The 15,851-nt window shown below is 43.9% G+C and overlaps 1 protein-coding gene across 1 annotated transcript in view; it reads right to left on the bottom strand.

Moving 5' to 3' along the window:
- The window catches only part of itih2 (inter-alpha-trypsin inhibitor heavy chain 2), a 57,486-nt gene that overhangs the window by 15,961 nt on the left and 25,674 nt on the right, over positions 1-15,851 (bottom strand). Inside the window, exons 9-12 of the mRNA XM_038811884.1 lie at positions 15,700-15,825; positions 5,145-5,326; positions 2,685-2,867; positions 230-369 (exon numbers count right to left, since the gene is read on the bottom strand). Coding sequence (XP_038667812.1) covers positions 230-369; positions 2,685-2,867; positions 5,145-5,326; positions 15,700-15,825 — 631 coding nt within the window. The remainder of the gene's footprint in view (positions 1-229; positions 370-2,684; positions 2,868-5,144; positions 5,327-15,699; positions 15,826-15,851) is intronic.

Below are 15,851 nucleotides of genomic sequence, written 5' to 3' on the forward strand. Positions count from 1 at the left end.
CCGAACAGCGTTCGACGACTAGGGGCTTTTCACAGTAACTTCATTGCAGTGTTAATGTAAACCTACTTGTGACAATAATAAAGATTATTATTATACTCTTCTCTACATCTCTTGCTCTCGCCTGCTCTCTCCCACTCTCCCTGAAGTCAAGGAGGCCTGTGATATTTATATGATTGCACCATCTAGTGACCAGAGTAGTAACATTACATTAACGTATTGTGACGCTAACCTCTCAGCTAACAACTGGTTAATGGTAAGATAGGCCCACAGCTGCTTTGTAAAATCCGGAAGTACATATTTCTGCATAGCCAGTATCTTGTCGAGCTCATCTGTTGAAGAGTCTACTTGAAATGATAGGTCACCGTTTGCCTGAAAAAGAACAGAATATGTGAAAGGACATACCAAAGTTTCACAACAATGCAATATGTTAATCTTGTTACAAGTCCACAATCCAGAATTGCCCAAGAATGAACTCTGATGTACTTTTACTAGCACTGTCTGGTCACGTCACAAGATTAGAAACATTTCTGTTGATGCTCCTGAGATTTCTCCAGTGTACTTTTACTGCCTTTGTGATGTTGTGCAGGCTACCTTCAATTTACTGTGCTGTGTACTGACTAAATTATCTGTTTCAGTGCAAAAAAAAATAAAAAATAAAACTAAACCTTTAAATCTACTCAGCAGTGTGATTATCAGATTATATATTTGTGATTGGGTTTCTTTAATCCCAAAGAATCAGGTGCATTTTAGTCAAGATATTCCTGATAAGGTGACTCAAGGTTGATGACACAAAAATAGCATTAAACAAACACGCATGCAGTTGTGTCAATGCTTGTAAATTAGAATTCTTTCAGCCCTGCTATTTCTGCAGTCAACTGTGAAGCAAATCATCATTCACCATGAAATAGAAACGCTATTTCATTGCAGCCTCCCTTCCCCAAAACATGTAAAAAGCACAAAAAGAGAGAGAGCGAGAGCTACATAACAACTGGAAAACAGGGCAGGATATAAGCAGAAACGGGTCTGAAAATCAAGTAAAGAATTCTTCACATGTTCAATTGAAATTTCTTTGCTGGTTAAACAAAATCATGAACTAACCTGTTTTTAATAGTGAAATGACTATTAAAATAAACTTCACACGCAGAAAAATAGCTTGGATTCAGAAACTCAATACAAAATGTTCAAATATTCAGATATGGCCTCACTGTTCATAAATGGTGTATTCATGTGCACACAATTTGCCTGCTACACATGATGGATGGTATAACATGGTCGCGCTTTTATAGTGCTCTGCAATATGTTTCTTCTGCGAAGTGAACCTTTCGCCAGTTGTTTACAGTTCCATTATTTCCTGTAACGTTATTTAAGCTGCAGTTGGTACTTATAGTCCAGGCTTTCCCAAACTGAGGGTCATGACAGTGTGGTTGCAGGGTGAGCTACTGGAGCGGCCAGCTCCGAGGAAGCAACAGCAGCCGTGGAGCGGAGACTCAGGATTGACAGTCCCGGGATTGGTGGCGAGGCCCCCTTCAAATGTACACAATTTTCTTTTACCTGTGGCCAATGTGGTGGTATGGATATGAGCACTGCCATTGGTGCAGAGCACTGGCTTCCCATTGGCTCTGGCTGGTCATGTGCCTCTCGTCCGATTGGTTGGGACTAGTCATGTGACTGCTCTCCAATTGGTCAAGAGGCAAGTAGGCCCCGCCTCCGAGGCAGGGTATAAGTACCTAGAGTTCCCGGCGGTCGGCCATTCTCTGTAGTCGACCACCGGGCTAACAACTAGCAGATTAAAGCCACTATTCGGATCCTAAATGTGTCTTGAGTCGAATTGATGGTCCATCAGCCATAGCCTAATCCAATGAGCTCTTTACAAAATGGTAGGTGTTTTTGTTGTTTATTTTCTGTTTGCATCCCCACCAGCCCCAATTTTTGCTTTGGGGTCACATCAAGGGTGAAGCATTAAAATGGGGCCACAGCAGAGGAAAGCTTTAGAAGTACTGGCTAGTCCAAACTCTAATTAGAAGAGAATTAGAAGGGTTTAAGTAATTTCATTGTACATTAAGAAGTTGCTATTTACTTAAGGCTTTCTTGCATTAAACGCCCTTTAACAAATGCAAAGTAATGAGTTAACACAGCCATTTCTGCTCAAGATAAGCAGCAACTTTGAAACTGAGGTTAATGCCAGCCAACGTAACTGACTGCAAAAAGTAGTTATTTTAAGTGGTGGGGTTTGTAATCCGAAACTGAGCAGTTCTGAAATATGAATTGATAAAATGTGTAAGTGGGCAGAGCAATGCCAGATTAAACTCATTCAAACACAGATAAAGTATCGCTCACACCATAAAGCTAAGAACAAAACTGAAAGAGACTACAGAGTTATAGCAGACACAATGGTTAATGTGTTGAACCAATGTACAGAAGCAAACAAGAAAACTAATAGAATGCTGAACTACAAAGCCAACCGCATAGAATTACAAGTTAAAGGAGAGATGAATCTACGTTACGAATTAGCTCTGGGGCTATTGAATATCCCAAAGGCACAGGAGCTTTAACAGCAGCAACTCATCAAAAACATTTATGGGCAAAACAATTGACAAGTAATTGTTAGAACTGTGAGAACTATATTATATTTACCAAGATCCAAGAAGTTGTACTGAGATCAATGGGTTGCTACATGCACTTACTGAAGATGCTGACACTCGACATGTCATAGTTGAAGGCTTCTTGTTCTTCAATCTTCCTGCTATAATGATCTCAGATCCACTGAAATACTTGTCAAAACTATCTTGCGTCACCTCTGATACGTCATCGCCATAGCGTACGTTGACCATTCTCAGCAATGGCGTGGCCACTTCTTCATAGAAATCCTGTCATTCACAATTAGAATCACAAACTGGTAACTAAATTCAACTTGAACTTTTCAGCACATCAATACAGTTATACCAACCAACCCCCCCCCCCCCCCCCCCCCCCCCCACCCCCCACCCTATCCAGAAGGGGGTTCTGCAGAAAGAATACTGCCCAAGCTGGTGTATTATTAGGGACTTGAAAATAGATGACAGGCACTCCGACGGACATCTCTGTGGAATAGTTGGACGAGAACGCGTAAGCGACCCCTTTGCCTACCGAGCTGGAGGTCCACTTATGCTGTCAAGTGGTGACCTTGCATTTGCCCCCGCAGAGATAGCAGGAAGTGGACCACCACACAGCAGATTAGACAGAGAGACCATGAAATAATTCTCTTGAGAGTAAAGAGATCCTAGAAAAAAAATTACTTCAAAATTGGGTACAACTTTGAAGTACAAAGTCAGAAGGACCAGTAAAGGAATGCACAAAGTAATAAAACTAATTTTTCAAGAAAGTAGTTCAGGCTGAAATAATTCAAATGTTCCCTTGATGCTTGCCAGTAGAAATATCTAAAAGCTGTAGGAAAAGACTTGGGGTGAAATTATGATTCTTAACATCAATTTACCCAAGAGAAATGTATTGATAAACTACATGCCATCATTAGCATATATTTTCCTTTGTCTAATAGAGCTAAATGTGTAATAGTACATTTTAAAGATTATTTTTTTTTCTTCAAATTTAGAGTACCCAATTCATTTTTTCCAATTAAGGGGCAATTTATCGTGGCCAATCCACCTACCCTGAACATCTTTGGGTTGTGGGGGCAAAACCTGCGCAAACACGGGGAGAATGTGCAAACTCCACACGAACAGTGACCCAGAGCCGGGATCGAACCTGGGACCTCGGTGCCGTGAGGCAGCAGGGCTAACCCACTGCGCCACCATGCTGCCCTTTAAAGTTAATTATAGTGTCAACCCTTTCATCTACTTCTCCGTGTGTCTGTGTGGGTTTCTTCCGGATGCTCCGGTTTCCTCCCACAGTCCAAAGTCCAAAGATGTATAGATTGGCCATGCTAAATTGCCCATTAGGGTGGAGTTGCAGGAATAGGTCGGGAAATTAGGCCTAGGTAGTATGGTTGTTCAAAGGGTCGGTGCAGACTTGATGGGCTAAGTGGCCTCCTTCTGCACGGTAGGGGCTCTATAATTCTAAGATTCTAAAACAAATGGAAAGCAGAAGCAAAAAAGCTAGTGGTGTCCCTCAGGGATCAGTGTTGGGCCCACAATTGTTCACAATTTACATCGATGATTTGGAGTTGGGGACTAGGTGCGATGTGTCCAAGTTTGCAGATGACACTAAGATGAGTTGCGAAGCAAAAAGTGCAGAGGATACTGGAAGTCTGCAGAGGGATTTGGATAGGTTAAGTGAATGGGCTAGGGTCTGGCAGATGGAATACAATGTTGACAAATGTGAGGTTATCCATTTTGGTAGGAATAACAGCAAAAGGGATTATTATTTAAATGATGAAATATTAATGTGCAGAGAGACCTGGGTGTGCTAGTGCATGAGTCACAAAAGTTGGTTTACAGGTGCAACAGGTGATTAAGAAGGCGAATCGAATTTTGTCCTTCATTGCTAGAGGGATGGAGTTTAAGACTAGGGAGGTTATGCTGCAATTGTATAAGGTGTTAGTGAGGCCACACCTGGAGTATTGTGTTCAGTTTTGGTCTTACCTGAGAAAGGACGTACTGGCGCTGGAGGGTGTGCAGAGGAGATTCACGAGGTTAATCCCAGAGCTGAAGGGGTTGGATTATGAGGAGAGATTGAGTAGACTGTGACTGTACTCGTTAGAATTTAGAAGGATGAGGGGGGATCTTATAGAAACATATAAAATTATGAAGGGAATAGATAGGATAGATGCGGACAGGTTGTTTCCACTGGCGGGTGAAAGCAGAACTAGGGGACATAGCCTCAAAATAAGGGGAAGTAGATTTAGGACTGAGTTTTGGAGGAACTTCTTCACCCAAAGGGTTGTGAATCTATGGAATTCCTTGCCCAGTGAAGCAATTGAGGCTCCTTCATTAAATGTTTTTAAGATAAAGATAGATAGTTTTTTGAACAATACAGGGATTAAGGGTTATGGTGTTCGGGCTGGAAAGTGGAGCTGAGTCCACAAAAGATCAGGCATGATCTCATTGAATGGCGGAACAGGCTCGAGGGACCAGATGGCCTACTCCTGCTCCTAGTTCTTATGTTCTTATGTTCTAAGCCTTAACTGATTGTTTTAAGTAATGCATTACCGTCAGCTGACTGGATGCATTCACATTTGCCTGAATGCGGCGAGCGACTCCTCGGTTTTCGAGAGCTATCCTTTCCAGGAAGTCGTAGTCCACATCGAACCCAATTCCAAGGCAGAAGAGAGAGAAGTCTTCCTGCATTTGCCTTCTGACATTCCTCTGTATGTTGCTCAGTTTAATTTCACCTGCAGATTAAAATCAAGTTCTAAGGATCTGGAATCCGTATTTGCGTTTTTTAAATATACAAAATGTATGTATAGAGGGGATTTCATCACTTGTTTATAGTCAGGACTTTTGAATTGAAAAGAAAGACTTGCATCTATATAGTGCCTTTCATAATCTCATCCCATAAAGCTTTTCGGCCAATTAAGTACTTTAAAAGCGTGGTCATTGTCATAATGTAGCAAATGTGGCAGCCAATCTGTACACAGTAAGATCCCACAAACAGCAATGCGATAATGACCTGTTGATCTGTTTGTGTGATGTTTATTGTGTGTGGGGGACAGGGGTGGAGTGGGGGGGGGGGGGGGGGGGGGGTCAATATTGGCCAGGATTCCCCAGCTCCTTAAAATAGTGCCATGGATCTTTTACATCCAATTGAGAGGGCTGATAGGGTCTCAGGTTAACACCTCATCAGAAAGACAGCACTTCCAACTGTGCAGCATTTCCGAAGCATTGCAGGCCACGATTTCAGGTCTGGTGTCCTGGATTGCGACGTGAACCCACAACCTCCTGACTCACGGGTGAGAGTGCCGTCATCTGAGCCACAAGTGATATGAATGGCTGAATCGGCGTTAATCGTCCAGCAGCGAGTCGAATAGATGCTTCTCAGAAATAGCATACTCACAAAATGTTATCTGTAGGGGCAGTATAGTGAAAGGAAAAAAGACTTGTACACCTTGTTTAATAATCAGAGTCCAGCCCAAAAATGCAAATCCAACAAGATTATTGACACAGTCTGCTAAACGATCACACCCACTTTCACCTTTAGTGGATGGAAAGTAATAACTGTTTAAAAATCTACATTAAAAGGCAATTATCACTTCAGCGGTTACTCTATCACAAAGTCCTTGGGCTGGATTCTCCGCCCCGCCGTGCCACATTTCTGTTTCACCCCGCTGGCAGGATGCTCCGTTACGCCGGCTAGTCAATGGGGTTTCCCATTCTGGAGCAGCCCGACGCCGTTGGGAAACCCCCGGGCTGCCGGCAAAACAGAGGGCGGGTTTCTCTCAGCCCGGGGCTGGGCTGGAGAATCCCCACGACCGATGCGAATCACGCCACGACGCCCCGATGCCAGCACGCGATTCTCCGCAGTGCGGAGAATCGGCCCCATTGCCTCCGCTGTGGTTAGCGCGGCGCCGGTCAGGGTCGCTCTACACGGCCGGCCCGCCGATTCTCGAGTCCCACCGGCGTCGTCCACACCTGCTCTCAGCCGGCCGAAACCCGGCGTGGAAGGGTCTGGGGCGACCTGTGGTGGGGGGTGGGGTGTCTAACCCCAGGGGGGGGCCTCCGATGTGGGGGCCGGCCTCTCTGGCTGGGGGCCTCCTTCCTTCCGCGCCGGCCCATGTAGTCCTGCGTCATGTTGCATTGGGGCCGGCGCATTGAAGGAATCTACTGCGCATGCGCGCGTTGGCGCCGGCGCCACTGTGCATGCGTGGATCCCACGGCGCCCATTTGATGCCGGGATCAGCAGCTGGAGCGGCGTGGGCCACTCCTGTGCCGTGCTGGCCCTCTGTCGGGGCCAGAATTGCAGATACTGAGGCCACGTTGACGGCTTCGAGAAATGCGACGGCGTTTCCGACAGTGTCAACACATAACCTCAGGATCACAGAATCCCGCCCGGAGCATCCCGCCGGCGGAGAATCCAAACCCTTAAAAGAAGCAAGGCAGACATTCAAGATACTAGGGCTAATTTGCATGGAGTAATATATTCGCATGGATTTTCACAGTAACTTCATTGCAGTGTTAATGTAAGCCTACTTATGACCCTAATAAAGATTATTATTGTTCTATTGTATGTGAATATTATTGACACAGAGTCTTGTGGGAGCAAAGAACTTGAGGATTGCTGAAAAAAAGAGGCATGTCAAAGCTTTTCTTCTTGCACTCATCAGGACATCGTCACTCATCTTGTGAATGCGTTCTGAGTGTAAGATGAAAAGCTTCAAGTGCATGTCTCTTTTTTCAGCAATTTGAACACATGTGTCTTTGTATGTCAGTAAACTAACATACACATTCACGCTATTTACCGATGGAATATTTTCTGACTGGGATAACATCAAGCCGACCCTGATACCAAGCTGAAGGTTTATAAGGTCTATATTCTCAGCACCTTGTTACATGGCTGTAAAACATGGGAAAGGAAGCTCAACAATTTTCATCTTCGCTGTCTGCAACTCATTATGTGTATATCCTGACAGGACAGGATTATGAATGCACCAATCCTCTCCAAGGCAGAGCTCCCAAATTTGTGGACACTTATAAAACAGAGGCAGCTTTGTTGGCTAGGGGATGGCCACAGGATTGAAGACAGATCTCATACTCAAGGACTTTCCACATGGCGAAGAAGCAGGAGCCAGTTGACCAATGGAATGCCCAAAGTTCCACTTCAAGGATCTTTGCAAGTGTGGCGTGAAGGCCCTACGCATCGATTGTTCCACCTGGGAGTCACTAACTTGATCAGAGAAGAAAATGGCTGCACCTCCCGCGGGCTGATGTGCACCATCCCGATGATCAGTGTCTACGTGGCTTGGCGACAGAAGCCAACGCTAAAAACAACAATACACAATGACATTTGATTGCTTCATGCCCAGCATTTGTGGCAGAACCTGCCTCTCAAGGATTGGCCTCTTCAGCCATCAGCAAAGGTGCGCCATGTGAAGACACCCCATCAGAAATGGGTTTGCTTGCTGCATGTCCATCAGCTTTTGTAGCTGGAAAGATGCCAGCAATTGTCAGGATGACAGCAAACCAGGAATCAAAAGCCACTGAATCCCTTCACTCCACTTAAACTTTCAAGACAGCAAAATAAATGATTGGTACATACACAGATGATTAAGCTGGAAGCTAAAGTATCAATAATATATACTTTAATGGTTTGCTTAAAAATGAGGATGTTTTTTATCCTAATGGAGAAATGACATTTCTGAAATATAGAAATATAAAAAGCAGTGTAGCTATGAACTTAATATGCCATTAAAAAGAACTTGTTAAACCCCATTCACCAAGGTGAATTTTTTAGCAAGTTTTTTTGCAGTGATCTTAGCAGCAAGACAATGGAAGTTAGCATCAGTTCAATGATTCCACTTGATTGTAGTCTGTTGGGACCAGTGCACCCTCTAAAGACCCACCGATGACAATTTCTGCATCCCCTGTTTAACTGAACATGCGTGGACTCCAGAGGTCGCTGTCAATTTCAGAGGAGAAATGACGGGTGATCACAGACAATTTTTCCCACCATTACTAGTGGGAACAGAAAATCAAGGCAAGGTTGAAATTCCAACAACCTTTCATACTCGTCGCTGCTATGGCGTTGAGAAACTCACGCAGGTTGCTTGCCAGGTAAGGTTGGCAAAATCTCCCAGTGAGTGTGGGCAGTGGACAGATTAGTGGGCAGTGGACAGATTAGTGGTCAGTTTTGTCGCTCAGTTAGGCTTTCCAATGTAGGCAGCCTGGAGAGAGGGATAGGCAACCGAGCAGCGAGGTGGAGAGAACAGGAGGGGATATTTGTTTCGCAAGAAAACCCACCGGAATGGGTGTAGCACTATGGGTTTTTTCAGTTTGTACCTATGCATGGATGGAGGTTGCATTGGTCAAGCTAAGCCTGTCATACCCGCTGATTTCTGGATTTCATGTTACTGTCAGTGGAAAAGGAAGTTGTGGATGTAAAATCTTTCCTAGTTGCGTTAGGGGTCGGAGGGTGACAAAGGACATCATAAGGTCACAGCAGTTTCAGGTGAACTCCAAGGTCATGCCTGAGGTTTGAATTGATTATTTTGCAATATTCTTCACTCCTGGAGATTAAGCTCAGTTACCATTAATGTCTTTGTAAATGTTAAAGTGGATACAGATGTAATCCTGAAAAGAGAAAGAGTCTGAAATTCCATCAGGCTAGTGGTCGAGCCGCCATTTACCCGAGGCTACTCAAAAAATGTGAGCTGTGCTAATTGAGGCCCATGCTCCTATATTTAATAGCTAGCTGGAGTCTTTAATCATTTTTATTGACTGGAGTGCATTTCACATTGTACCAATATACAAAAAGGAAAATGAGTCAGGCCCAAGAAATAAATTATAGCCCCATTAGCTTAATGATTGTTCTAAGAAAGTTGTTAGAAGCAATCATTAAGCATACTCTGCATGAGTACCTTGATAAAGAAGCATTACTCGAGATTCTCAACATGGCTCTGGAAAAGAAGGTCATGTCTTAAGAAATTTGGTTGAATTATTCAAGGAAGTTACTGGATTGATGGATGTAGGTAGTACTGAAGACATTGCATATTTTAATTTTTAAAGAGATTTTACAAGATGCCTTTCACAATATCAGTACATCCCAGAATGCTTTACAGTGAACAATGTACTTTTAAAGTGTAGCCATGGCTATAATGTCGGAAAAACTGTAGACAATTTCAACACAAGAAAGATCCACAAACAACACAAAGATAAATGACCAGCTATGTTTTTAGATGTTAATTGAGGGATAATTATTGGACAAGACACTGGGAGAAATCCCCAATTCTTTGAATAGAGATCTTCCAAGTATGGGAAGAGGGGCTGCCTGAGTTATGAAGAAGTATGAGGATGTGTTTTGCGACAAGTTAGATAAAATAAAGGGCCTCCAGGCAAAGATCTATGTAGATCCAGAAGCAACCCCTCATTTTCTAGAACGAGACCAGTACCATATGCCTTGCGTGAGAGTTGGACATGGAATTTAAGAGATTGGAAGGAATTCGCACTATCCAGCCGGTTCAATTTGTGGAGTGGGCAGCACCCATAGTCCCCGTGTTAAAGCCTGACAAAACCATCTGCATCTGTGGAGACTACAAATTAATAGTTAATCAAGCTGCAAGTTAGATAAATATTCAATCCCCAAGTTTGAAGGTTTGTACGCAAAGATGTCTGGAGGTCAATCTTATACAAAGCTAGATATGAGCCACGCATATCAGCAACTTGAGTTAGACGAGGCCTCCCGAGGTTATGTTATGATAAACACGGACAAAGGCTTGTTTCAGGATATACACCTACCCTTTGGTGTACTGTGGGCATGTGTTATTTTCTTGAGAACAATGGAAAGTCTATTGCAAGATCTGATGTGAATTGTAGTATATTTGGATGATGTTTTGATAACTGAATTGTTAGAAGCAGAGTACCTAGCTAATTGAGAGGAGGTGCTAAGGAAATTTCAAGAGACTGGAGCATTCCTCAAGCAGGAAAAATGTACTTTTCAAGCCACTGAGGTCACCTATCTGGGCTGTCACGTAACTACACAAGAATTATACCTCATAGAAGACAATCTCAGAGCAATAAAGGTCGCACCGGCCCCCGGAAACACATCTGAGTGCAAGTCATCCTACGAATGGTGAATTACGAAAGGCAGTTTCTACCAAATTTGCCGAGAATTTTGACCGTTTTGCATATGCTACTAAAGAAGCACCAGCATTGGGTTTGGGAGACGCGCCAGAAAGAAGCTTTTAACAGATTAAAGCAATTGTTACTTCCGTCAAGTTTATTGGTGCAGTTTGACCTGTCTAAGGAACTGGTTTTAACCTGTGATGCTTCCCCAAATGGCGACAGTGCTGTTTTGTCCCATACGATGGCCGACGGATCTGAAAGACCTATTGGACAGGCATTGAGAACCCTCTCAGAGGCTAAGAAAAGCTACTCACAGATTGAAAAAGAAGGTTTGTCAATAGTATGTGGGCTAAAGAATATCCACCAATATGCATATAGAAGGCACTTTACCATCCTTATGGACCACAAACCACTCTTGGATCTTTTTAAAGAAGATTGGCTATTCTGCCAATCGCTTCATCAATAATTCAGCGTTGAGTGTTAATTTTGTCTGACTTCCAATATACATTCAAGTACCGGCCTGGAACACATGTCGTGAATACAGATGTGCTTAGTCGCCTGCCTTCACCAGAAAGTGTAGCATCTCCCCCAGTACTGCAGGAAATTGTCAATTTCTTGGACAGGTTGCCAGTTTCGGCGCAGTACATCAAGTATTGGAGCAGCAGGGATCTGCTGTTGTCCAAAGTGAGGCAGAGGATTCTAAGGCATCTCAGGACCAGACTAAACCTGGTGTTTCTGAATTCTCGGGAGAGGGTTGAGGGCAGTCAGTTCAGCTAGAAGAAAAGTTACGATTCAGGCAAATCAGCAAGGCCGTATTCAGTGGATGGAGCCTTGTACATCAGAGATTGTGGAAGCGGTTCGAGTTGGATCCCAGGAATCGTATCAAAAACAAGACCTTTGACGAATCGTCCGGAAACATGATGACCATGTCCGAGGATGAGAATTGTCCCAGCAGCCAGCGGTGCAACCTAAAACCATGTTGCCAGCAGGAAGCATTGTTGACTATCCGAGCAGTGAAGTAGCGAGCCAACCTGTGACAGGTGAGTCTGTCATCCCCATGGAAATGGATGAAGCTGAGCTCCCAGTACCTGAGGTTTCTGCAGTGAGCACCCCAGTGGAGGCATTCCCAACAGTATTACGCTGCTCCGTTAGAAATTGGAAGCCACCTGAGAGACTCAATTTATGGTGGACTGATTGCATGTGTTTAATGTTCTAATTATTGGGGACTAAGAAACGGAATTATTATCAATGTATAAAAGAGGGAGCGATGTGGTGTTTGTCCTCTTCATGGAGCGATCAGCCAAGAGGTGCTTTTAAATCTTCTCGCTCTATTCATGGCTGCATTTGTTTCCTGTTTAAAATTGAAGAAATTGGACATGGAACTACAGAGTTCCCAGGCAAAGTAAAGGTGCATGATCAAGGCACCGGGTTAGTCAATATGGCAGTTAAAGACATTTCAAAATTGGCATCGGAGCTGGCATCACTATATTAGCTGATCATCTGGAATGGCTCAGCAGGTTAATGTTGCTATTAAAAATTTTTAACATTATACTTGGTGTGGAGGTGTATCAGAATGGGTTAATAGTTATGGTAACTAGATAGTGATGTGTATCATGACATCAGAATCATGTGTTAGAGAGATGGTGTAGTCTGCACACAAGAGTGATGTACTTACCCAGGAGCTCATCATATATAGAACATAGAACATAGAACAGTACAGCACAGAACAGGCCCTTCGGCCCTCAATGTTGTGCCGAGCCATGATCACCCTACTCAAACCCACGTATCCACCCTATACCCGTAACCCAACAACCTTACTTTTATTAGGACACTACAGGCAATTTACCATGGCCAATCCACCTAACCCGCACATCTTTGGACTGTGGGAGGAAACCGGAGCACCCGGAGGAAACCCACGCACACAGGGGGAGGACGTGCAGACTCCACACAGACAGTGACCCAGCCGGGAATCGAACCTGGGACCCTGGAGCTGTGAAGCATTGATGCTAACCACCATGCTACCCTGCTGCCCCTATATATATATATATATATATATAACATCAATTACTGGCTATCCCGTGCATGCAAGGATGATGGCCATCCATAAATTTGAAGATGGTTGATGAGGCCAATTTGGGATCTGCAAACATTATGGCACATTGAGCATTTGTTGTCATATGGGATGTCTGGGCATGTGTTAATAATTTAGGTCATGGCGTTTTCTATTCGCTGCACTCCCTTTTTTCTTCTTCATTTTGTCATCATTGGCTCTCGAGATGCTGGGATCCTTCCGAGCGACTCTGCTACCACCTGGTTTGATCCAAGGCGATGGTCTCCCAGGAATTAATGTCAATGTTGCACTTGCTCATATTGGCTTTCAGCGCACCCTTGATCCGCTTCTTCTGCCCTCCTGTGGTGAGTCTGCCCTGACTGAGCTGGGAGAAGTAGACCTGCTTTGGGAACCTGTTATCTGACATCTGGGCTGGGATTCACCATTCCGAGTCCAACCCGCTACCGACGGGGAATGTTTGCGTACCGTTCGCTGGCAACAGGGTTCTCTACTCCCGCTGCTTGTAGAGGGATTTTCCATTGGAGCCATCCCACGTCACTGGGAAACCTGCGGGCGGGGGTGAGCTGCCGGCGGGAACAGGGAATCCCTCCTCCAGCAAACGGCCGGAGAATCCCATCCCTGAATTATGTGAGCAACCCAAGGAAGCTGATGGTGGCTGATCTTAGTCTCAATGCTTGCGGTACCTGCTTGCGAGAGGGTACTGAATTTGGTGAGTTTGTCCTCACATAACATTTAAGATCTTCTGCAAAAAGCATTAATGGTATGGCTCCAATGTTTTGAGGAGTCTTCTGGATGTTTCCGATGTATATGGTATTAATAAAGTACTTTTGAAGTAATCAGTCTGAATCAGACCAGAGTTACTCATAAGCAGAGGGAAACCTTCCCAGTATAGACGAGGCCACGAGAACAAACCAGAAAACCTCAATGTCAATTAAATCGCAAATACAAGTCTCGACAAACACTACTTAGCATCATTAAATAATTGAAAATAAAATACACCCAGGAAATTCTTCTGAATATTACCGTGCAATCAACATATCCTCAAATATATTATTTCAAAAATCCTTCTGTCAGTAAAGGGAAATCATATTAATTAGACCAGGGGTTCTATGGAACTCAAAGTTGAATGGAAGTATAGGAGACTTCAAGATTTCAAAAAATACACCATAGAAAGAAAGGGGTAATTTTAAGCTATCTCTTATTTTATGGAGCTGCAATTAACAAGTACCTACGAACCCCTAGTGGCCCCAGAATCTACCTATGTATAATTAGATTTTGTGGCCTTAAAGGGTGCCATTTAAACACAATTTTACTTTCGTTGATAGGTCGCGTTGGAAATCTGCCTAAGTTAATTTGCACTATTCACAGGGATCATACCAGAGGTGAGAGGTTTTAATTATTTTATGGGGCTTGGGTGTCACGGGCAAGACCAGCATTTGTTGTCCAAATTGCCCTTGAACTGAGTGGCTCGCCATGGCCATTTCAGAGGGCAGGTAAGAATCAATCACATTGTTGTGTGTCTGAAGTCACATGTAGGCCAGACCTGTAAGGGTGTCAGATTTCCTTCCCTAAAGGGCAAAAGTGAGCCTGAAGGATTTGTACAACAGTCGATGATAGTTTCATGGTCACCAATACAGAGTTGGATGGCTTGATCACCTGCGGTTGAGAGGAGAAGCGCGATCTTCCTTGCATCAGACGCACCCTCGAGGTCTGAGGCTGCGATGTACAGCAGAAACGTTTGCTTGAATGTCCGTCAGTCGGCACTGAGATTGCCGGAGGTCCTGAGCTGGTGAAGAGCCTGAATCTTCCCCATGGTGCCGGGATACATTTGCTGGTCATTACGGAACGGACTGAGGTAAGCCACCTTAAATTAGTAGTCTCCTGGTATCATGTCGTGTGAGGTACACTGGTATAACACTGGCTGTAACTGGATGCAGCTTACATCAAAAAGATACTCCAGCCCTTGAAGTTAGTTCAATCAGGTTTATTGAACTAATAGCACAGTTAGCACAGTTCTCTGTGAGTTCGACTCTCTGCTAATTTAAGTGTGGTTACTCTGTCTGACTGAACCAGACCAGCTCTTAGCCACGTGGTGGAGGTGTGAGATTGTAACAACACCCTTGACTGACTCTCTAGATGTTCATCAGTGGAAAGGGGAGGAATGTGAGTGCCTCGTGTCTTTTATATTCAGATCCCACCCCTGAGTGTCCTGCCTGCTTATTGGTCATGTCCTGTTCTCTGTGTCCATTAGCTGCTTGTCTGTGCCTGCCTGTATATCATTATGTGTGTGTCTGCACATCATGACAAGCTTTATAATTCCTGGTTTTTAAAAATATAATTGATGTTCCACCAGCTGGTGAAGTGGGATATGAACCAGAGGATTACCCCGGACCTCTGGATTCCTAGTCCAATGACAATACGACAGTGCCACCGTCATCCCCTATTGCAAGGACTTGGGAAGACTGGGCCTATTTCTTGGAAGGCTAGGGAATAACCAAGAGAGCGTTTCCGGATAAAGAAAGGGTTTGATAGGGTGAACCAGAGAAAATGTTTCCACACGTGGAGGAGATCAAAACTAGAACTCAGAAATATCAGAAAGTCAGTAATGAATCCAACAGAGAATTCAAGCAATTTCCCCAGGAAATGGTTAGAAGGTGGAACATGCTATGACAAGGAGTTTGAGATAATTAGCATAGATGTAGTTAAAAGTTAGCTTTAAAATAAGCGCACAAAGGAGAAAGTAACAGGGGTTTATACCAAAAGGGTTAAATGAAGAAGTGGGGAGGAGATTTGCGTGGAGTATAAGGGCCGGCGTTGACCAGTTGGATCAAATGGCCTGTATCTGTGCTGGAGACTCTATGTAACTTGATGTATTTTTATCTCCTTCATTTAATGAAGGTACTCTGAGTGACTACTTACCGACTGTGGGGTCTCCATCTGAAACCATAATGATGAACGATACAGATCGTGGGTCCAGAAGACCCAGGTTATTGGCTTCCGTCAATATATAAATTGCTGACAGGATTGCTTCATTAATGTTTGTTCCTATTTAAGACAAAAGATTGAAAACA

The sequence above is a fragment of the Scyliorhinus canicula genome, chromosome 11, assembly GCF_902713615.1.
Source record: "Scyliorhinus canicula chromosome 11, sScyCan1.1, whole genome shotgun sequence".
NCBI lineage: Eukaryota > Metazoa > Chordata > Chondrichthyes > Carcharhiniformes > Scyliorhinidae > Scyliorhinus > Scyliorhinus canicula.